Raw genomic sequence first — 24,330 nt, 5'->3', positions numbered from 1 at the left:
ATGTTCAGGATTTCTTGAGCTTGATTATTTGCGGATCCGCTATAATCCTCATCATCTTCCGGTATTATACCCGACAATCTTCTAAGTTTGGTTCCGGCGCAGTTCTTACACTTCCAATCCACCGAGTCCGTCGTGACGAGAACATTTAGCTGGTCGTTGGAAAGTCCTGCGCATCCGCCATGAATCCACTTACAACACGTGCCACATAGGATCCCTGGGTTCTTTTTATTAACGTTTTTGTTACAAGTATTACACTTACTCATTTTAGTTATTTTTTTCAAAGCTCAGTTTATGTATTGATAATATTATAGGTTGGTTGCGCGTACTGCACTTACGATAATGCACGCGCGCCTCGGACAGCGTAACGTTTGCGACACAATGCACAATTACTTCATCAATCTGATTAATTTGTAATCTGATTAAAATTACAAATTACTTTTTGCCCAGCTCTGCACGTGATAAACTAATTATTTCTACATTAACTAAATTTTATCAAAATCGGTTCAGCAGCTTAAACGCAAATTAATAAAGTTTATTGCGTGAAAACCGAACAATATTTTCCATGATAAAAAATATTATCCTATGTCCTTCTCCAAAACCTTACGTAATATTTACATGTACTCTATATCGATATCATAAGCCAAATTCATTTTTGTTGACTGCGCGGGAACCGCACATTTTCCGTGACAAAAAGTATCTAATGTCATTTTAATTGATTCAAAGTATCTGCATACAAAATTTTATCAAAATCGGTTCAACGGTTTAAGCGCAAATCATTTTAGAAACATAATACATAAATGCTATACACAAAACCTCACTAAGAGGAATAAGCATTAACCATTTTTGTACTCCAGAATATGCTACAGTGGGTTTTCAAAAAAATGGATTCCACTGGCGTAAAACTTATGTTATAAAAAACAAAACTGCATTATTAACTAAAAATCCGATTTTATGTGGAATGAAACTAATGCTTAACAGCAGCCATTTATGTATTTTGAAAAGGGTATAAATAGTTATCTTTACCTCTTTGAGAAGAGCTGGCTTCAACATCTTTTTTCTTTTTAAGGTCCTTAGAATTAATTAATTTTAGATGATTATTTATCAGGGCGACCGAAGCGAGCCCTAGTATATCCCACAACCTGAGCACTTTTGTGGTACACTTTACGGAAAAACTATCATGCCTATTGATTTGTGCTTTAACACAGTATTTTTATTTATATGTAGATGTGTTATCGTCGGTCAGTCAAAATTTGGTTACTAATATATTAAAAAAACTGCCTTAAAGATTATTACCAATTTACCACGCAGATCAATAGGTGGCACCAATCAACAGGCGTGATAGTTTTTCCGTAAAGTGTACCACAAAATGTACAGGTTGTGGGATATAGTAGGGTTCGCTTCAGTCGCCCTGGTAACAGGAGTTAAAAAAATTAAAATACTTAAGTATCAATACACCAAAATTTTTATATTATGCACGATCCTGCGGGATTTTCCAATCCCGCAAATCAATCCCGCGGGATTGAATAAGGTGCGGGATTGCAATCCGTACATCACACTATAGTGATCCTACGTGACATACGATTTTTCACGAGGCCTGGGTGTCTCATTAGTCATTACTGTATGTCAAAAAGCGGAAAATTATGTTGATGCCGCTATCTCTTATCATGCGATAATAATATTGATTTACAGTTAGTGGTCACGAGATATTAGTTTAGTTACACGTCAAAATACGTTGTGAATATGTAAAAAAGGTTAAAAAAAAAGAAATAAAAAAGTGTTTTTAATATAAATAATAAAAAGCTGACGAATTCCGAATCGGACTTGCGCACGACGGGTTTTACACGATTTACTAGGTAAGTAATATTACACTGTAATATTTTTTTAAATATTATTATTATAACAATAATTGTTGGGGCTGTATAAAAAACAAATTAAATTATTATTTAACGTGGTTGAATTTTTAATTTGATTTAAAAGTGTTTGCTCTTGTTATAATATAGGCAACAGAAATATACAAAATAAAAAATCGGCTAAGTGCGTATTGGGCTACGCGCAATATAGGGCTCCGTGGTAGCCCCATAAAGTTAATATACCTAGCGGAATAGAGCAACAATCTCGAGCTGTAAAACGAAAAAGAAATTGGTTTCATCTGTGTGTAAACATATGTGTACGTATACACTTACACAAGCATGATTGAACATGATTTCTATGAGATTAAATTGTCAATGTGTGGCACGTGCCGACTGGACGTCAAAAAAAGAGTGCTGCTGTCATGTATCACACGTCTCTTTTTACTACGCAGTGTTACAATCATCATCTTAGTTACGTTCAAAGGAATTTGTACAAGAAGTTTTTTATACTCGTCTGAAAAATTTTATTAAGTTAATCGACTATTAATTTTTCTCAGTAACTAATCAGGTTAGTAACAAAACAGGCTATATACATTATACACATCCCCGCTTGATGTGTATATAGCCAGTGTAGAGGAGGTACCATAAAAAGATTTTATATACAATTTTTTCGGCATCATTAATGTGTGCATTCATGCCGAATTACGGCTTTGTAGGCCCCATAGTCTCTGAGCAAAACCACGGACAGACAGACGGACAGACCGAAACTATAAGGGTTCCTTGTTTACTACGGAAACCTAAAAAGTAACTTCTTTAATACCCTATCACAATTATTCTTGAGATTAAAAATGTTTAACGTGGTAGAGACATGCTTCGGCATGAATGGACCAGCTCGACCGGAGAAATACCACGGGCTCACAGAAAACCGGCGAGAAACAGCGCGCGCTGCGTTTCGCCGAGTGAGTGAGTTTACCGGAGGCCCAATCCCCTACCCTATTCCCTTCCCTACCCTTCCCTACCCTCCCCTATTCCCTTCCTTACCCTCCCCTATTCCCTCTTAAAAGGCCGGCAACGCACCTGCAGCTCTTCTGATGTTGCGAGTGTCCATGGGCGACGGAAGTTGCTTTCCATCAGGTGACCCGTTTGCTCGTTTGCCCCCTTATTTCATAAAAAAAGATACATCCTGTTCCTGTTGACAGACAGACAGCGACGTCTTAGTGAGTGGGTCCTGTTTTACTCTTCGGATACCAAACCCCAGTTTTAAAAAAAATGTCGCTTTATAAAAATTAAATGACAATTCAGACCGCAACGCGACGAGGCGAGGCGAGGCGAGGCGAGGCGAGGCGAGGCCCGGTGCGGCATAAATTTGTATGGATTAATAGATTTCAATTATTGCGCAAGGCGACATGCAAATCTGCCAATTCAGTACAAATTTAGAAATTCATCTACGCGTCGCGTTGTGGTCTGAATCAACCCTAGTGTTGAGGTACGAAGTATGTATATAAAAAAGCGTTAGAAAGTAATTTTTTTGCACCAAACATTATCCCCTGATATTTGATCCGCGCGAAACCGGAGTTTAGTGAAGTAGTTCATACAGTGTAGTCAAACCTTGCGGTACTTACTATAATGGTATGGAAATCCGACGCTTAAAAACATATTTTATTTGTCTGTTTTTTCCAGAGTCCAGACTTCCAAAGCATAAAACTAAAACTCCTAGTTTTATTTTTCTGCTTAGAATTTAGATGATTAATCCAACACAAATATACACAAACAGTTTTTATTCACTACTAGGAATACGATAAGCTTATCATACTGATTAGTGATCGATTAGTCATATTATGAGTTAATTCTACAATATGTAGATAATAATTACATTAAGTATATTTTAATCTACGAATAATAAAAACTAAATAAAACAATCGATCAAAACAATCTCTTATCTATTCTCATCATTATCTTGGGAAACCACACGTGTGTCACCAATTTTATCAATCTTAACATTGTAATTATTGTTAAATCACTTTAATATTATATTGATATTAAAAAAACAAACGAGGCGTTTCACGTCTTAGAAATCATCAAAATTAAAAAAAAAACATGATAAGACGTTAACAGCATTCTATTTTCAAAATTTTAAAAACAAAAACATTTTTTTTTCGCTCGCGTATTGTGCTTCAATCATCGGGAAATGCAAAAAGTATTTACGCGAGTCGCGACCGATTTCCCGAAAAAAAATATCCCTTTTGTCGCAGAATGTGAATGATATAAAGTACGTAGTACAAGAAAACATTAAAGGAATTCCTCATCAAACAAATTCGCACCAGTAGATATCTATAGCTCGAAGGAATTGGTAGTGTGTTAGTTTGTTGCAAGAATATTTCGAAGGCGCAAATTAGGTAATTAATTTTGCTAACCTAATTCAGAATGTACTATGACGTCATATTAATTTACATATTAATTTAATTTCTTTGTGATATTGTGTACTGTAGATTTACTTTCAATTAATTGTAATTTAGAAAAATAGTAAATATCTTGAAGCTTTTTGCAAAATATAAAAGTTTTTTATATTTTGCAAACACAACAAGGTCAGGAGCGCTGGGCCTCTGCAAAGGCCCCGTAGGTACAAGCGATACATTGTTTTCAAAAATGTTATCAGACCAGCATTTTTGGGGGTCCGTCAAAAATGTCACTTATCAAACGGTTTCCGCCGCCAAAAAAATTTGGCCTCTACCCAATGATATTCTACATCTTTGAGTTTGAGTTTTCATCTTTGAGTTTTTCATACAATATCATTGCCTCTACCCCGTTATTAGTATGTAAATTTAAAATTAATAATAGGGTAGAAGGCTTTAGTATTTAAAATTGATCCCCTGAATTAATAAGAAGTCACGCAATGTGCTCAAATTAAGCTCTGCAATGTTTCGTTTTTGTTTGTCAAGCGAACTTTTTAATGTTTTAGGAAAGGGCAGAACACAAAACACTGTAGGGCTACAGTGTTTTGTTCCTTTTCAGTTTTTTGTTTCTGATACAGAATCCAATTATTCCAAAATTTTTGAATCAAGTGCCACTGGCTGCACGTGTCCCATAGGTTTGCCATCCTTGGTATAGTTCATTAACTGTGTAATTTTTAGTAAAAGGGTTATTGTATTTAGTATTTAAAAAATAATAAGGTTTTGGAAACGGTTCTATTAACTTAAAAAAATGGGTAAAAATTAAACGTGTTGAATGCTAAATACCAATAGCCATTTATTTAAGTAAACAGAATCGCCAGTTCTGTTATACTTGAACTTGACTGAAAATAATATATTAATTTGCGATAATTTGCTTTTCAAAATGTTGATTTCTTGACTTGAAAACACGGAATACGTACCTTTGTATATTTGGTTATATTTTGAGATAAACTAGGTTTGAAATGATGGTGTGCTACCTAGAGCTTACTTACAGACTTACATAACAAAGCAGGGTCTTTTAGGAGACTTGTTTTTTACTCGGACTTGTAATATATCTATTAAATATTTTACGTCTATGGTCGTATTTAACGAGTAAAACATGATTTAGGCAATTCTAGAACAGTCATCATTGTTTGTATAATTATGTAATGAACATAACACAAATATTTTGTATTGTATAATATCGCACGCTGAGAACGAAAGTGACCGATATCAAAATTTTGGTTAAATGAGTTAAATATACAGAATGACTTAAAAAAGTACAATCTATCATACTTATAATAGAAAACTGGCTAATTATGGTAAGAAAAGGATAGAGCTATATTTCGGTCTCTTTGTCACTCAAGCATTCTCGCCCCCCGCGCCCGAATCAAAGTGACGAAATCAGTGTTGCACCGTGAGTTGTCGTAGCAGGACGTTACAAGTTTAGTACCGCAGTGACCGATTACGCCTTGAGTCTGTTTATTTGTCAATGTTGGAGGTAAGTTACGTTACAATTTATATTCATAAACTGACCGATTTAGATTTAGGTCCCTTTTATGTTTTGTGTATTAGCAATTCCAGTGGCATATGTCAAATTTGGTCACCTATTTATTAAGAAATTAGTCTAAGTGATGGTCCCATTTTGAAACAGGTCTGTTTAGTTATAAGTATACTCTTAAATATTTTGTGCTATTCAAAAGAAAGTCTGTTTAATATTTTCAAGTTTGTTTTTCAATAGGCACATCCAGTAATAGTGCAATTCATTACTTTTTCAGTGTTTAATGTTTTCTACTGAGTCAGCTATCCCAAAGGCTAAAAATGAAAAGAAGCGCTTTAATTCTTCAAATGGTGGAGGATAGACAGCAAAATGAGGTAATTTGGGATACTATTTATTTATGCTTCGTTTTTTGTCAGTAGTTATGTTTATTGTTAGTAAAAGAATTTAATATTATACTTGCTTGCAGAATCTTAAAGAGGCTTTGGAAATCGACGAAGAAAACATACCATCTAGTCCTTCAATCATCGAAAATACATCTCCACGTCTGGGCCAAGAACATCAGATAATACAAAACCCAAGCAAAAAATCAAATCCTTTAAATGCAAGTTATTAATTTCAATGTAAGACATGGGTCTTTAACATCAACTTTTCTATCTTATGATAAAATGTTAAATTATTCATGTTTCAGGAGCCTGAAAGAGCTTGTCAAGAAATAAATACAGAACCAGACATTACTGACAAAACTTCGGAAACTACAGATGCTGTCCGACCACGTTCAAGAAGTTCCAGTACGAGCAGTTCTTCATCCTCAAGTAGTAACAGTACTTCATCATCTTCAAGTACTTCAGTTACAAGTGAATTTCAAAATACAACTATTCCTGGTCCTAGTACCAGCAATTTAAGACCTCAAACAGGTAACCCACGTTTATACGCTCAATCACCAATACACCCAAATGAAAGTGATGTGCATCTAAGTGACTCTGATCCAACATACCGTGCTGTAAATTCTAATCAAAGAAGTAGACGTGTTTCCAGTACTAGCTCTTCATCTTCTGATTCTTCGGGTCAACCGCAACCCTCAAAAAGTAGGAAGCGTAAAAGGAACCCTGGTAACTGGAAACAGAATCAGACAAAAATATCACGAAACTCCGGAAAAAGTTACAGGTCTTTGTCCAAATCAAAAAAAATCATTCCAGCTAAGCATGTGAAAGGAACATGTACGAGCAAGTGTAGACTTAAATGTTTTGATAACATAAAAGAGGATGAGAGGTCTAATCTGTTTAAAGCCTATTGGGGATTGTCAAATTTGGAACTACAGCGTGCTTTTATTAGATCTTGCATGATAGAAGTGCAACCTAGGTACAGGTATTCAAATGCTCAAAACCCCCGCCTTCCAAACAACGCCTTTTATTTTACAGTAAATGGCAAAAAGATCCGTGTTTGCAAATTGTTTTTCATAAACACTTTGGACATAACGGACAGACAGTTGAGAACCGTTAAGAGTAAAACCAATAGCCATGGTATCGTAGAGCCTGAAGGTAGAGGAAAGCATGACAACAAAAAGAGGGTAGACCCTGAATTGCTCCAAAGCATCAGGAAACACATAGAGTCCATACCGAGGGTAGAATCTCACTATTTAAGAGCTACTTCAAGTATGTCAGATATGTACTATATCTGACAGCAAAACTATAAGGGACCTCTGGACTGATTTTAACAATGATCAAAAAGAAAAAAGTCTGCCACAGTGCGACTATTGGTTATACTTGAACACTTTTAACAAAGACAGGTGTGAAACGTGTGTTGCGTACGAACTTGCTCCCGAAAGTAACAAAACACTGCTCAAGCCGAACTATGATAAACACCTCCAAGAAAAAGAGCTTTGTCGCCAAGAAAAACGGACAGACCGACGAAACATTGACGAGACCCACATTTGCGCAATTTATGATTTACAGTCCGTCATGTTATGTCCCAGTCCAGGTTATTTTTATTATTCTTCAAAAATAAACTGTCTTGATTTCACAATAACAGAATTAAAAAATGGGGAAGAGGATAAAAAGTCTTACGGAGACGTTTACTGTTATTTTTGGGACGAAACCCAGGGACAAAGGGGAGCCAATGAAATAGGCTCATGTATTTTTGATTACTTACGAACTCTTAGCGCAAAAAACGCAGATAAAAAGTTACATGTAACTTTTATTCTGACAACTGCACTGGCCAGAACAAAAATTAAGTTATAGCTAGTTTATATTCATACGCTGTCGCTCATTTTGGTAACATCGAAAGTATAACCCATAAGTATCTAATAAAAGGGCACACCCAAAATGAAGCAGATAATGTGCATAGTTTGATTGAAAAAGAAATCAAGAAGAACGTAAAAGCAGGGCCTATATACATACCAGTTCAATTTGCTACCTTGATCAAAAGCGCTCGGAAGTCTGGACAACCTTTCATAGTCAAAGAAGTTAATTATGAATTCTTCTTAAATCTCAAACTACTTCAGGAGCAGTGGGGGACAACTTTAAGGAAAACCTCCATTTAGAAACAGTTTTGTGGAATGATCTTAAAGTACTTAAATTTGATAAGGCGGAGATGTTTCACTTTTATTACAAAACATCATACTCCGATGAGATTTTTTCTCAAATTGACATGAGGAATAAACGTAAAAAAAATATGGGTTTCAAAGAAATTGTACTTGAACAGCTACATGAGCATGCACTTGAGTTAAAAGAAAATAAAAGAAAAGATCTCAAAGATTTAGTCAGAAAAAATTTTATACCTACTATTTACGCCAGTTTTTATAATACTTTGTGAGTAACTAAACTTACAAATAATAATAAATAACATGGATACATACGAGTATTAAGTGCTTATTATTAGGAGTAATATTAAAATATAAAATTTAAAGTGGTATTACTATGTCATACTCAAAAGGCAAAGTCTGAATTAGTGTATTAAGCAGAGTTTAATTAAAATGATTTGATGACTATGACTACAAGACAGTTTAAACTGATAAGTTAGTGCTAATAATACAATTAATTTAAGAATTACTTATCTAAACCAGTGAAAACAGTAGATTTGTTTTGTTTATCTGAGTTAGTGTATTAAGCAGAGTTTAATTAAAATTATTTGATTTGGTAATACAACCAAATTGTAATTACAAAACTGTACTAAGTACTATGTTAGACTGATAAGTTAGTGCTAATAACGGCATATTGTTGAATTCGATAAATACTTTATTGTTGTTACAGAAATATTATCGGGATAGATGTTACCTATGTTATATTTAAGAATTACTATCAAAACCAGTGAAAGCATGGTTTGGTTAATGTTGTCATTTGTTTAGCCTTGTTTCCTACAAATTTTTGATACGATTTTGATATTATTTTGTTTAGTGTGATGATTACAGGTTCCTATTTTGTCTAAGAAGTGATTTAATAAATGCCATTTAACTCTACTTCACTGTCTTATTCGGCTCTTTTGAGAAAATATACAAAATCATAAGAGGGAAACTGACTGATTTTTAGAAATAACCTTTTTTTCTTAAGCAATATTATGAATGAACAGACCTTTACCTAAAAAGGTCAGTAGACATAAAGAAACTTCTAATACTAAAGTGACCTATTTTTCCGAGTTTTTTTTCAAGCGCTATTTTATATAGGAAAATAATATTATTTGGCAAAAAATATTTTGTATATCTAAAGCTATTAAGTCAAACAATATAATGCAAAAGAAATTTATAACTTTCGTAATCATGTTTTGGTGTAATCGTAAAATGAACAGAAAATGCTTAGTCCCACAGACACATTTTCGTCTTTTCCCAAAAATTGCCAATTTCGAGTTGAGTCACTTTTGTTCTCAGCGTGCGATATGTCGTATTGTCTCATTTATAATGATGTGTATTTCAATTACGGCGGATACAAGTTATTATAATTATTTTATGTAAAAACTTATTTTACGGAGTTGTGCACTTTGATGGGCAAAAAATATTTTACTCGACGTATCAGGGGCGTCGTCTGATCAGAAATTCGTAAGACAGACTAGGACAGTAGACCGCCGCCGGCGCAGGGAAAGAAAGGAAATAATATGCCCCTCTCTTTTAACCGCGAGGCGTAAATGTGGCATACATTGTATGTCTGTTTTTAGGGTTCTGTACCCAAAGGGTAAAAACGGGACCCTAAAACCTGAGACTTCGATATCTGTCCGTCTGTCTCCAGGCTGTAACTCAAGAACGACAATGGCTAGAGAGTTGAAATTTTCACAGATTATGTATTTCTATAACAACAAATACTAAAAACAAAATAAATCAAATATCAACAAACGTGATTTTTGGCCTTCTTTGCGATATCAATAATGACAACACGTAGGCACTTGAAACATTCCACTCCACCGTGTGGGGAGGGCTACCCCCCCCCCTAACCCTTCTACCAGCTAAACAGTTGCTTCTGGAAATGTCAAAAAATTCACAAGAGTAGGTAAGTAATATGCTGAATTTAAAAGGAAAATTATCACGGCTAAGAAGACTTCATAAGTTATTGAGTAATAGTCGATCAACTAAAAAAATATTCGGTGTATAAAGGAAGAATATAAGTATAAAGGAAGTTTTCATTCAAATTCCTTAGAACTTAACAGAGATCATGTTGTTAGAAGTGTAAAACACGTTATAAATGTACATTCATTGACCATACCAAAATTATCAAAAACTAGCGGTACTACGAAACCCTACATTATTATAGCCCGCGTGGCCCGACACGCACTTGGCCGGTTTTTTATTTCGTTTTCACTTCTGTCGGCACTCTCGTAGGGCAAGTGGTTTTCGTTGATTTATTTTTATAGTTTTTTTTTTTTTATATTTTACATTTCATGAGAAAATGGGTCATTAATTTAAGCCTGTAGGTTGTAGCCTTAAGAGGATTCCACACCGCCCTTTTTTCCATACAAACGTTGTCCCCTGTTTCCTCCCTGGATAATGCTAGTAGAGTTATAATTTTTTTCCTGAATATCTACGGCCACTAATACAATGTCCCTATGTTTTCTTTTTTTTCATAATTTAATTATTAAATAAGATATGAACGTTCAAAAACCCAAAAAAATGGCCAGATTTTCCGCTGTGTTCAAACGTCCAGAAAACAGATTTGGCTAGATTATACAAAAAAAGCAAAACATAGGAACACAGCTCAAGCCTTTTTTTAATCTTTAATGAAAAAAGTACTTAAATCGGTTAAGTTTTGGAGAAGGAATCAGGGGACAACGAATCGTTGATTTTCTGGTTTTTCTGCAGTTGTCTCTATCGCGTTTTGCGGTATAGGCTTGAGGTAAGGGAGACAGCTATAGATATTACACATACTTTTTTTTCATTTCTCTAGCCGGTGTTGTATCCTCTTAAGTATGAGAAAATATTTCAATAATTCTATAAACAGTTTTGAGCGATAAATATATTCAGGCATGTGTATTGTAATTTCTAACATTAATAATAATAATAATAATTAGTTTCACTTACGATTTTAAGTTTTTATATTTTCCGCAGATACAATATTAATTAATGTAATCTATATATATAAAACTGATTGACATAGTGATCTATCAACGCACTGCCCAAACTACTGGACGGATCGGGCTGAAATTTGGCATGCAGGTAGATGTTATGACGTTGGCATCCGCTAAGAAAGGATTTTGATCAATTCTACCCCCAAGGGGTTAAAATAGGGGATGAAAGTTTGTATATAATACTTCCTTACGCAGGCGAAGCCGCGGGTGACCCCGAGTTGTCCGCGATGCGCTAAGTGTTCCGCGCATCGCGTTGTAGTGACAGTGTAGGCCTAACAGCCATGCACTGAAGCCTTTAGAGGCATCCGCTGGCAGGGTCGCGGTTGTGTATTCCGCGTATCCCGTGGCTCTGCCTTAAGCGGAAGGGCAGGAACACCGTTGGGGTTTTAGTGGGTATGCCCGGACGCGGCCCTCCGCCCCCAGGGAGTCCCACATACCCCGGTAGCCCTCCCCAGACTGCGTGGATGCGTAAACGCATTTACCCAACGAAAAAAAAAAAAAAAAGGCGAAGGCGCAGGCAAAAGCTCGTAAAATTATAAATGTACCTACCTAGTAATATCATAGTGATCTCTCAGAAGTAACAAAATAGCTACACTTTTCAGTGCCTCATGGCCCATGCAAAAAGTAGGTGGCGCTAGTTTAATTTACGAATTAATAAAAATCTCATACCTAAATCGAATAAATTAATAAAAATAAACTATAGTCAGGACAATTTAAGGTGGCACTAGCGGTCATTGACCTTTCTAGTCCAGGAAAAATACTGGCACTGCATTTTGTTAACTTAAGAATAAAATTGAATTCTTGTAAAGAAACAGACTATTATATTATAGTTACATTGGAAAATGTTTTGGTTACCTGTTCGTATGATAATCTCCAACTATTTCTGAGTTAAAAGTGATATAATTCATACTATGTTCACATCGTGTATTCAGAATACAATATCATATCCGTAGATGTAGGTTACACGATCAGTTTTTCATCAATCTGATCCATCATTCTGGCATCATTGACGGAAAACTGATCGTCTAACCCATGGATTGATGGACTGATATTTTTTTTTATATAGTACTTTTTATAACCATCAATATTCCGTCAATTACATAAATGGATCAGATTGATGAAAAACTGATCGTGTGACCTGCGTCATAGACTGGAAACATCTGTCACTTCACGTTTGTATAGAAAATGACAAGGTTTTTAACAGGGAGTCAATGACCGCTACTGACAGAATTCCACGATTTCGATTTCGATCGCGATTTTATTTTGAACTTTCTCACTAATTTTCTAATAAGTAACTGCTATTTTTTTTGTTATAAGTATTATTATTATCTTAAGAATTTTAGAACTTTTTTTTTTACTTTTTGATCCCTCGTTTCAGAATGGTGTCTGCTGCTACTCTTCTGCTACCAAATGAGGAAGTGAAGAAGAAAATAAAGGTGGAAGTGAACGAGAATGTGAAGACGAAGGACAGAGACCTCGCCCATATCAAGGAGTGGCTACGGAAGCAGCCGCATTTACCTGATAAATGGGGTGAGTTACAACTCTAACTTTCTAAGACTACGGTTACACGGTCAGTCTCGCATCAGTTCAGTCCATCAGTCTGATCCAAACTGAAGGAAGAATGATTGTCTAACCGGTGGATTGACGGACTGGTCATTTTTAGTCAGTCTCAGATTGATGGACTGCACTAATGCCAGACTGACCGTGTAACCATAGTCTTAGGCCCACTTGCGTTATATCTTGTATAAAAATTATGTATTTTCTATAGTTTTTTTTCGTACAATTATTTCGATCTGCCAGTCATATGTTTGTTATTCTCTATGTGCCATTCCTTATAGCTTAGCAGTCACATAAAATACGAATGAACTAAGAGTTTCTATAAAGGAAATATTAAAATAAATTTTAATTTCGCGAAGAAAATATATCCAACAGAAAACTCTATTATTAATTAAATTAATTACTACATACCTATTATTTTCTAGTAACAATAAAAAATGAGCAATAATGATTGTCATTCCAAACAAACTTTATTGTCCTGTCGATAATACTTAAATCATGTAAAATATTTTACAATATTTATTTATTTATTTTATTGTAGATGACGAGCGGCTCATAAACTTCCTCCGCGGCTCCAACTTCTCTCTGGAGAAGTGCAAGACGAAGCTGGACCTTTACTTCACCATGAGAGCAGCCTGTCCAGAGTTCTTCACAAACCGTGACGTCACAAGGCCAGAAATTGCCAGGAGTTTGTCAAAAATGTAAGTTTTTAATTTGTCTACTTTTATAATCATTACTTCCTTAAAGCTCGTCACAGATTTAGCTATAATGTATATTAATATTTTAATAGCTAGGCATACTACTATTTATTTTCTATACTTACTAATTTTCGCGTGACGCGCGCATCTTTCATATGCCAGGTGAAAAGGGACGACGCGGATTCATCGCCAAATTAGTTTTTTCTCAATAACTTGATAAATATATATACAACATTTTAAAAATCCGCTAGGTTGGTTTCTCAATGATATAATTTTATACAATGTGTCTTAGTTCAATGCACGGTTATATGCTACAAAATATACGAAAGTGTGTCTGTCTTTGCCTTTTGTCTGTTACCTTGCCACTAAGTCGAAGCAACAAAGTTGCCGGTAACGTCTTGAGTGTAGTCTATAGGTAATACACAAAATGTTAGTGTAAACATCGTTATCCTTGAAACCATCAAATGAGCCCGTGAAAATTAACAACTTTTTTTATGAAATAAGGGGGCAAACGAGCAAACGGGTCACCTGTAGGAAAGCAACTTCAATCGCCCATGGACACTCGCAGCATCAGCTGCAGGTGCGTTACCGGCCTTTTAAGAGGGAATAGGTTAATAGGGGAGGGTAGGGAAGGGAATAGGGTAGGGGAGTGTATAGGTAATATACAAGATCTTAGTGTAAACACCGTTATCCTTGAAACCATTAAATGAGCCCGTCAAAATGAACAACTTTTTCTATGAGAACAATGCTGGACACTTCATAGTCAAGTCTTCATACCCATACAAATTGCCGATCCGGGAATCCGTATGGGTATGAAGTCAGCATTTTTTTTTGAGTTCCCAGCATTGTTCTCATAGAAAAAGTTGATCATTTTCACGTGCTCATATTTTGATGGTTTCAAGGATAACGGTGTTTACACTAACACACTGTAATATTTAATTAATGATAGGGTTAAAAATAATTTGATGCGAGCTTTGTGCAGTCATCAGTACAATTCTCATACTCTCGTACAAGAACTCATGGTGTTCTTGTGTCATGACGTGTTTGTAGAACCTTATGGCGATAGAACAAAACTTTAGGCAGAGTAATTACAAAAGCTTGCAAAATCGACGATCGAGAAGTGTAACTTCTATTACCTAGCTCCTTACGGCGCGTTCAGACGTGCGCGTTTTCTGCTGTAGCGCGAGCTTAATCGCGCACGTCTGAACGCGCCATTAGCCGGGTAAAAACAAAGTTTATTAAGTTTAAAAAATTTGGGTAAAAACTAGCTTGCGTTGTTTAAAAATAACGACACAATCTTACATTTCAGCCAAGGAGCCCCCCTGCCAGTTCTCACTCCAAATGGCCTACGAGTAAATTGTTTTAGAGGTAAGCTCATCATAAAATTCTACCCTTGCCAGTTACAATTTGTAAAATTAATATGCGGTAACTATTGCAAAAAGTAACTGAACATGTCAGTCGCTGGTAATCAAATCCGTCTGTCTGTCTGTTAATTCTTCACGCCCAAACCGCTAAACCGACGTTTCTGAAATTCGGTAAAGAGTAACGAAAAAAATTTAAAAAAAATCATAACAACTTTACCCTAATTTTCCAGTAATGGACGAGAACCTTGACTCCAGCTTCGTGTCCAGCTTGCTCAAACTTAGCCTGATGCTGGGCGATGTCCGGCTGAAGGAGGAGGCGGAGGGGGTGGCGGGGGACGTGTACGTGATGGACGTGGCGCCCCTCTCCCCCGCACACCTCACCCTGCTCTCCCTGACCACCATCAAGAAGTACCTGATATGTGTGCAGGTCGGTTGATACAGAGCAAGGACCAGGTAGCTCCAGCTCAGCCTAATTCCGGGGGACGTCCGGCTGATACAAGTTGCTATAGAACAATGACCAGGCAGCTCCAGTTCAGCCTGATACAACCCATACAGCCTAGCTAGATGATTCGTGTTCCCCAAAGGAAGTAGAGAACCTCATCCCACTCGACTTTCCAAAGGAGTAGGAGAAAAAGTAGTCAACAATTATAATAAAACCTGGGGTTAAAAATTTCCTGGTGTTACAAAACCTGGTGATTTTGTATTTCAAATGCCATTATTGACATTTGACATCGAGCAAAAAGGCCAAAATAATCTCGTTTGTTGTATGGGAGACCCCTTTAATATTTACTTAATTTTGTTTTTAGTACATAATGTGTGAAAATTTCCTCTCTCTAGCTATCACCGCGCCGTTCTTGAGTTACAGCCTGGAGACACACAGACGGACAGACAACGAACTCTTAGTAATAGGGTCCCGTTTTTACCCTTTGGGTACGGAACCTTAAAAATGACATTGCGTTGCGATGCGAACTCGCAGTTTTTTGTAGGAGCCGTTAATCGTAATGTATCGGCCATTAATCTGGCTCTATTTAAGCCCTATCTCTGTCATCTTTATAATATCCAATTATTATGTACCATCGAGGAAATTGATTCCTATGCAGTTGACGGACCTACGTCATTTGGCCGGAATATGTCATTTCAATGTAAGTTGTGATCTGTCGGCGGGGTATGACGTAACGCAACCAAATTACGTAGGTCTGCCATCTGCATAGGAATCAACTTCTCTGATATTCGTAGTACATTGAATTTAGTCAACCCCTACAGCACAAGACTCTTAGTGTAGGTAAGGTTGTGCACCTTATTATTGTAACACCCTGTATCTATCTTTTGTTTCGTATCATTTCCTTATTATGTATTTACTGAGACTATAAACTATTATTATTATTATTATCGGCTGCGTTTGACATAAAGCGACCGAATAACGTAGGTCCGCCATCGGCTTATGAATAAACCTCTCTGATAGTACTTCAATAATGGTCCTTGTTTTCAGGATGCGTACCCAGTGAAGCTGAAGGAGATCCACGTCGTGAACAGCAACCCCGTCATCGACGTCGTGTTCAACATGGTCAAACCGCTCGTCAAGGAGAAGATACGGAATAGGGTAATTTCATTACTGCTAATACTTGGAATTACACCGAGACGTGGCTTCACTCTGCATCCCCTATCGGTTGTATCTACGCGAAAGTCACACATGATATTATTATATTATTATAAGGTTGAAACACTTACGGATTTTGTCGCGGAGCACTTTTACTAATCCCGACGTTTCGGCTGCTTTACTGATGATATATATATATATATATATATATATATATATATATATATATATAGCCAGCCAGCCAGTCCCCTAATCTAATAATAATTTAATTAAACAAAAGATTTTTATATGAATAAAAATGTTGCTCTTTAATGTTGCTGCGCCAGTTACGTTGGAAAAGCATCTTGACAGATAGCAGATACTGATAGCCACATAGATATATTATGCGTGGTAATATATTATATATAAATGAGGCGTTTAAAATATTATAGCTTCAAATAAGAAGAAAATCAATTTTGTTAAACCATACTTTCACGCCTCTGTATGCTCTTGAAATTTTTGTTTATTTTAGTACCTTCCTATTCATCTATAGTATACGCCCACGACGAAAACATAATATGTGGCGGTAGTCGGTACCCACAATAATTAACGCCACATTCCTGCATCGCGCTATCGAAGTTTTTTAAGTACGTCGGTACTTATATATATGACAGATGAAATCAATCACATGGGCTTCGGCCTGACCGAGCATAGTTATGCTCGGTCAGGCCGAAGGAAGATATTCCGACCTATAGCGAGGTGCAGTGGCACCTCGCTATAGGTCGGAATATCTTCCTTTGCGGCCACCACGCATTTACCCCACACATACATAATATTATGCGCCTAAAAATAATAATAGCTTTTACAATATTGCTATAAACAATTCCATTTGCTTCCTCTTCAGATCTTTTTCCACTGCAGCGTTGATGGTCTAACAAAATACATACCGAAGGACATCCTACCTGAAGAGTTCGGAGGATATGGAGGCTCTCTACAGGAAATGCACAGTAAGTATTATCTGAAGGCGCCCCTGTAAATCGTTTCGATTCGTCAATCGGTCAAAAAACTGCATGCTAAGAAAGCAAATCTAAAAACTCCTAATCTAAAAACTATTTTAATTTTTAGCTTAAAATAAAAAAATAATTTAACATATTATTATCGTAACAAAAAAATTAAACAAAAAAACCGGCCAAGTGCGAGTTGGGCTCGCTCATAAAGGGTTCCGCAGCAGCAATATAGGTTAATTTTTATGAAATTAAAAGGTTTTTGATTTATTTTTATATTTCAGTTGATTTAATGAAAGTTAAATTAAGGTTTACCATTCATGACGTATAAAAAAACTACTGGCTAGATCTCGTTCGAACCAATTTTCGTTGGTAGTTTTTGTAGTAATGTACATCATATATGTTTTTTTTGATTTATCATGCCCCCACTTTAGAAGTTAGAGGGCCCCCCCTCTAACTTCTCACACATTTTACCATTTTGGAAGAGTCTCTCTCGCAACCTATTCAGGTTAGAAAAAAATGATATTAGCAACCTCAATATGATTTTTAAAGACCTATCGATAGATACCCCACACGCATAGGTTAGATGAAAAAAATATTTTTTGTTTCAGTTGTATCTATGGGGACCCCTAAAAATTTTAATATTTTTTCCATTTTTGTATCAAAATCTTAAAGCGGTTTACAGACTACATCTACTTACCAAGTTTCAATGCTCTTATAGTTTCGGAGAAGAGTGGCTGTGACATACGGACGGACAGACAGACAGACATGACGAATCTATAAGGGTTCTGTTTTTTGCCATTTGGCTACGGAACCCTAAAAATTGACTTTATAATATATTTTTCTGCTGATCTATTCGTAGTTTCAGGCATTCAGATTTTGTTTGGGCATTCGATCGATTTTCGACTAACCTGACTTTTGGTAACTTTTCAGATGCGTGGGAAGAAAAACTAAAGACATACACCAAATGGTTCAAGGAACAGGAGTCAATAAAGGCCATAGAAACCCTTAGACCCGGCAAACCCAAAAACTACGACGAAATACTTGGCACAGAAGGCTCCTTCAGAACGCTATCTATAGATTGAGCAATTTTATAGTAATTTTAGATCTTTTTAATATTATTAGTATGAATAATTTTTATGCAGGAAATAGTACTTACTTAAACGAGTGTTTTTGTAGTAAATGCTTTTTGACTATTCATTTTAAGGGCGTTTACGTGGCACTACTGGAATGGTGGATAGCCAAGATTGTGAATTTGTCTGTAAGATGCACAACCAACGTTCATTGACTATCTATTAACCGATTCGTTGCGGTGTCTAATTTTGCGAACTTTTAACTGTGGCGTTAAACAAAAATGACGTGACACTGATCAGTGCCCAACGCCATACGATTAGATGACACGCATCTGTGTCTTCAGCCATGCGGAAAAGAAAACAGTTTTTTGACGTGAACGGTCCTGCACACTGTTTTAGGTGATTAGAAGTGGCAAAATAAGTGTATGTCTGGAAGTGGACAGTAAGTGACTGTATAATTAATACAGATGTGCTAAACCCTTTTTAACTTATTTTGCAATTTGTAATCATTCGCTTGATAAATTTTCAATGCATATATTTTCAGGTACTTAGTATTTAATAAAAATTTGGTTTTTTGTACAGTAGTTTTTAGCACCATAGAAGTTGATACACTTTTCAAAAATTTGTGTACATAATATATTAATACCCTACCTATTCTGAATCCTGTTTGTTGTATAACACATATTTTATAATTTATTATCTTAATAATAATATGACGTTTCATTACAAAATAAACGGAACTTTCAAAATAGGTTGGTAGGCCCTATTCTATAAAAAATCTTGCAATATCCGAAGGTTACGAGATTAATATACGTAAAAATGAAGATAGTTTGATTCTGGGTAAAACTTTCTTAAAGCTTAATTGAAGGAGTTATCACTTCAAAATGACACACATCCGTGCCTTACGCCACACGCAAAAGAAAGTGATGGCACTTAAACTACTTGCCGTCCGCAACGAATCGGTTAAAGACCCATCTCCATGTTAGAATGTGCAGATAAACCTGATTGTCACCGCGATTGCGAAGCTATCTAATAAGCACTAGGGTCTAGACTCTAGGACTTCGATCGCGGATAGACATAGACGAATATGCCTTTCTACACGTTCGTGTTGATTGGTCCATAGTCCAACGTATAGATGTCCAAAAAACACACGTTTAGGTAAGAAAATGTGTTTCCAAAAATATAATTTGCTCAAGATCTCAGTTATGATCAAGATTTTCCTCAAAAGATTTAATTTAATTAAACACCAATATGAAATTTTATGCAGAATATTTCTGTAGAAAATGTTATAATGATGGGAAATTTTGCGTGTAGCTATATTGCGATGCTCGTATGAAATATGTGAGAATCTGTGTGATCATTTCATTAGAAGCCATTATAATAATTATAATAATATTATGTGAAATATTACTTGTATGAGGCCAGAGGGTTCATGGCCAATATTTTTGAAAATCAGGCTGTTGAAAATGCCATCTCATGTTTGGAGTTTAAGGGGTGCAAAAATATTCATCAATTAATGTGATTCCCATTTTCACCAACGCGAACGCTAATGATTGGTGAATTGGTGGTGAAACGTTAGGGAGTGGTGAAAACGAAGACTAAGACAGGAGTGGGACTAACTAGTCCCTGTTGTCTTTGTGTTATACGCTTGAAAATCTATTTGATAGAAAACTACTGCTTGGCAGATTAGTTAGACCCGTCTTATTATTTGTTTATAAGTCCGTCAGTGTCTTGTAGCGATCTTTTGGGTCATTATTTCGACCAAGACGTATTCTACTAAGCTTAGTCATCTGTGTATAAAGCTTTAACTGCCGAACTCATGATTAAACTTCAATTTTAATGAACAGTTTGACAGATAATGTATGGGACTTATGTCAAAATCGTCACTATTAATTAAATAAAATAAATAAATAAATAAATAAACGTTTATTCAGTAATCTGGACATTACACAAAGTTCTGTACATTTAAATTTAAAAACACCACACAATACAAGTAGCTTGATAGAAATCAGAAATACAAAAAAAAAAAAAAACAACAACAACAATGCAAGAGAAAAAAAATAAATAAATAATAATAACCATAAAACAAAACATAATAATGCATTAAGCAAGGCGCCAGATACGAATTGGTTGGTGGTGTAATGCCCAAACTATTGAAGTGGAATCCACTCAGGTTCATGACTGTGGGCTCCACAGTCCCTGATATTCTGTGGACCCATTTTGTCGGCGTTGTACAGACTACGTCTTGACTCTTGAGGCACACAATAAATAATTATAATATTATGTGTAGTAAATGTATGGGTTGTGTGTAAGATAGTTAATAAATATTATAAACATAAATAAAATAGATAACATTGACTGTAAATAATAATATAAGCATTATAATATATACATAAAAACATATTAACGTTAATCGTTAATCCGTTAATATGGCCTTGTTGTAACTTATATCATTGCGTTAGTACTTAATGTACATACAAAACCTGTTAGTTTAAGGTTTTGGAAGTTCACATGTTAGGGACAAAACAAAATACATACTTATAATTATTGTATTCTACCTAACTAAATTATACTGCACTCTTCTTTATAAACATGCAAATGATTTATAGCTTTTGCCCGCGGCTTCGCTCGCGCTCTATAAGCACCGGCGCTGAGTAATGAAATGATAAAACGAAACAAATCTTTCCTCACTCGTATGCGCCTGAAAATGTATTTCGATTTTTTTTATTTTTTTTTTATGAAATAAGGGGGCAAACGAGCAAACGAGTCCCCTGATGGAAAGCAACTTCCGTCGCCCATGGACACTAGCAACATCAGAAGAGCCGCAGGTGCGTTGCCGGCCTTTTTAGAGGGAATAGGGTAATAGGGCAGGGTAGGGATGGGAAGGGAAGAGAATAGGGGAAGGTAGGGAAGGGAATAGGGTAGGGGATTGGGCCTCCGGTAAACTCACTTACTCGGCAGTACAAGCGCTGTTTCACGCCGGTTTTCTGTGAGAATGTGATATTTCTCCGGTCGAGCCGGCCCATTCGTGCCGAAACATGGCTCTCCCACTCCCGGTATATATATTATCCCACGTATTGTTTCGCTGCTGCCGTGCCGCGGCGCCGCGCTGCCCGCCCGCCTGGCACTTGTCGTTTCATATTAACTGTCTGAACCTGTTATCGCGCCGCACCGCGGTGCCGTGCGGTAAATAGTAGGCATTGGATTAACGATTAACGGACTTCTGCATATTAACGGAAGTTAACGAGTCCGTTAATATTAAAAAAAGTTAACTTAAAAGCTAATCCGTTAATCAAAATGTTAACTTCGTTAATTAACGATTAACGGATTAACGAGTTAATGCCCTGGGGGGTGAGCCAAAACCTTTTCGTTTTCGCTTCGTTATAGAATCGCCGATGAAAATGTATGGAATTGGCATAAGCGTTCGTCAATATTATTCAAGTTAAAACGCACTTAGATTAAAAGTTAATTTTTCGACAGGCGTCCAAATATACGAGAATATTATGCTAACAAAATAATATATTATCTTATACAATTGGATGCTGGGATATTGTAAATGTAATCAATGCTCCTACCAGCTCACATCGAAATGGGACGTAATAACGGCTTGGCGATGCTATAAAAAATTTAAATGTCAAATAGCGTGACACCACTTGTCATTTCAATTTTGTACCGCAATAGCTATGTCACTGTATAGCAATATTTATGTCATATTGCTATACTGTGGCTATGTCCACACTGTGCCTTTTTTTGTTTCATCAAGGGCATGCGTTATAACTAGCGCAGTCAACAGCGTACGTGAGGCATTCCCGCGACGCATGCGCACTATCAGTGGTCGGATTCGGATGCGGTCAGTGCGGCACTGACCGCATCCGAAACATTCGCTTTGTTATTATTTTTTTTGGAATTTCTTATGACCAAATAAGCCGCACATATTCAACCCAGTAAAATGTTCTCGTCGCACATGTTACAATAAGCTGACAGACGCTGCAACTGAACAAAAATGACAAAAAAAAAATGAAATTGGAATGAAATGTGTGATGAAAACATTGCATTTTCTACCGCAATAGTTGCATCATCGCGTTGCGTCGCAAAGCGTCTCGTTTCAGTGTAAGCTGACCTTAATCTTAAGTTTATTGTAATTAGTTGATTTTATACTATTAAATTATTTATCTTAGAAAGTATGCATTATTTTGACCCCTTTGCTAATTTTTTTTTTATTTTTGTTCTATTAAAAAGAATACAACGCTTACCATAACTTTATTTGCTATTAGACAAAGTCGCAAGTTTCATACATTTAGCGCATTGTCCTTTATTTGAGAATATAATAAATTATTTACTTGATAATTTCATGGTTTAAAATTAATAACTGCATAAATACTTGGTGCTCATAAAATTAGTTTACGATAATTTTAATTAAGTATGTACTTAAGTAATAAAATTTATACTTATCCCGGGTTTCGAGTTCTTTGTAAAAAGTCGTAAAATATTATCTTGCTATTTTCAGTATTTATTTAAATCTGACATTTAAATTATTTTTACTTATGATCGCTTGACTGAATAGCTTTGGTCATTTAATGCATTTGAATTAACTGTGAGTGCGATCTGCGTAGATCGGAACACAATTTAAGCGGGCCCCTAGACGATCACTTTTATTTATTTATCACGATTTTATTGTGCAATATGATTGGGCAATATTATTGCGCAATTTATTTGACAATAAGATTGAAAGGCGGGCGCGTTCAATATCAACCCTAGACGGTCAATAACATTGCAAAATACGTGATATTGCACAATAAAATTGATCGTCTAGGGGCCCGCTTAGATATTATGAGTGGACGAAATGGGTAGCTAACAATTTGAAAACTGTCGTTATTGCATAAATCCTCCATTAGGCTGCGTTTCCACCAGAGATGTGTAGCGAGGAATGTGTTTTTAAGATCCAATGGCATCACCGCGATGAGAGTCATGGCAAGCTCACGTCAATGAAGCGATTCTATTGGTTCTCAAAAACACATTTCTCGCAACACATCTCTGGTGGAAACGCAGCCTTACAGTCTAGTAAGTTGGAGCATGTTAACACTTTCACTTAGGTGGCTAAGCGTAAAATCGTCGTTTAATTCTTTAGCCTATGATTTTTTTAGGAACTTTTCAGGAGAGACGAAAAACCATAAATTAGTTTAATGATAATACTAGCTGTTGCCCGCGACTTCGTTCGCGTGGACTTCAGTTTATAGCGCGCGATGTCAACAAAATTAGTGTCAAAAGCTTTTATAAAAAAAACCCTGGTACCCCTTAAATCAAAACACATAATATATACATATATTTTATGCCGCTTATTTAGCCGCCCCCCCCCCCCCCAATTACACAACTTTACCCATAAACTATTTATCGTTGTCCATTGATAGGTTTAAAAAGGTTACGTCACTGTATAGATAAAGTACTGAGTTATAACAAAAAAAATCAGAACTCTATTATAGGATGATACCACCTCTTATAGGAAGAGTTTGAGCAAGCGTCAGCGCGATGTAGGAGACGCACGGTGCCATCTATTATGAATTTTTGGAACTAACTTAATTGGAACAAATTTACGCATTTTCACCCCCTTACAACCCTTTTTTCCAGTAAAAAAGTAGCCTATGTCCTTTCTCAGGCCTTACACTATCTGTATACAAAATTTTATTACAATCGGTTCGGTAGTTTTGGCGTGAAAGCGAGACAGACAGATAGACAG

At 36.0% G+C, this 24,330-nt stretch overlaps 2 protein-coding genes across 3 annotated transcripts in view; both read left to right on the top strand.

Moving 5' to 3' along the window:
* The window catches only part of LOC121727793 (alpha-tocopherol transfer protein-like), a 31,607-nt gene extending 28,363 nt beyond the window's left edge, over window positions 1-3,244 (top strand). The window contains exon 8 of the transcript XR_006035723.1: window positions 3,233-3,244. The gene's annotated coding sequence lies outside the window, so the exon portion shown is untranslated. The remainder of the gene's footprint in view (window positions 1-3,232) is intronic.
* On the top strand, window positions 1,812-18,627 carry LOC121727794 (alpha-tocopherol transfer protein-like). Of its 2 annotated transcripts, none has more exons than XM_042115789.1 (8): window positions 1,812-1,853; window positions 12,703-12,854; window positions 13,423-13,582; window positions 14,889-14,947; window positions 15,174-15,370; window positions 16,433-16,543; window positions 17,424-17,526; window positions 18,457-18,627. In XM_042115789.1, the coding sequence occupies exons 2-8, from the start codon at window positions 12,704-12,706 to the stop codon at window positions 18,606-18,608; spliced, it is 933 nt and encodes a 310-aa protein (XP_041971723.1). In that variant the 5' UTR covers window positions 1,812-1,853; window position 12,703; the 3' UTR covers window positions 18,609-18,627. The 2 variants fall into 2 exon arrangements, with proteins under 2 accessions (XP_041971723.1, XP_041971722.1); XM_042115788.1 differs by lacking the exon at window positions 1,812-1,853 and adding an exon at window positions 4,192-4,246.
* The last annotated feature ends 5,703 nt before the right edge of the window (window positions 18,628-24,330 follow it).

Source organism: Aricia agestis, chromosome 6 (assembly GCF_905147365.1).
Source record: "Aricia agestis chromosome 6, ilAriAges1.1, whole genome shotgun sequence".
Taxonomy (NCBI): domain Eukaryota; kingdom Metazoa; phylum Arthropoda; class Insecta; order Lepidoptera; family Lycaenidae; genus Aricia; species Aricia agestis.
Note: the sequence above shows the minus strand (reverse complement) of the source record. Positions and strands in the feature narration are given on the sequence as shown.

Excerpts from the sequence above, each read along its gene's own strand:
- LOC121727794 (XM_042115789.1), top strand. The coding sequence starts at position 12,704 with ATGGTGTCTGCTGCTACTCTTCTGCTACCAAATGAGGAAGTGAAGAAG. Across the intron at positions 14,948-15,173 it reads ACGAGTAAATTGTTTTAGAG|TAATGGACGAGAACCTTGAC; the intron begins GTAAGCTCATCA and ends CTAATTTTCCAG. Across the intron at positions 16,544-17,423 it reads AGGAGAAGATACGGAATAGG|ATCTTTTTCCACTGCAGCGT; the intron begins GTAATTTCATTA and ends CTTCCTCTTCAG.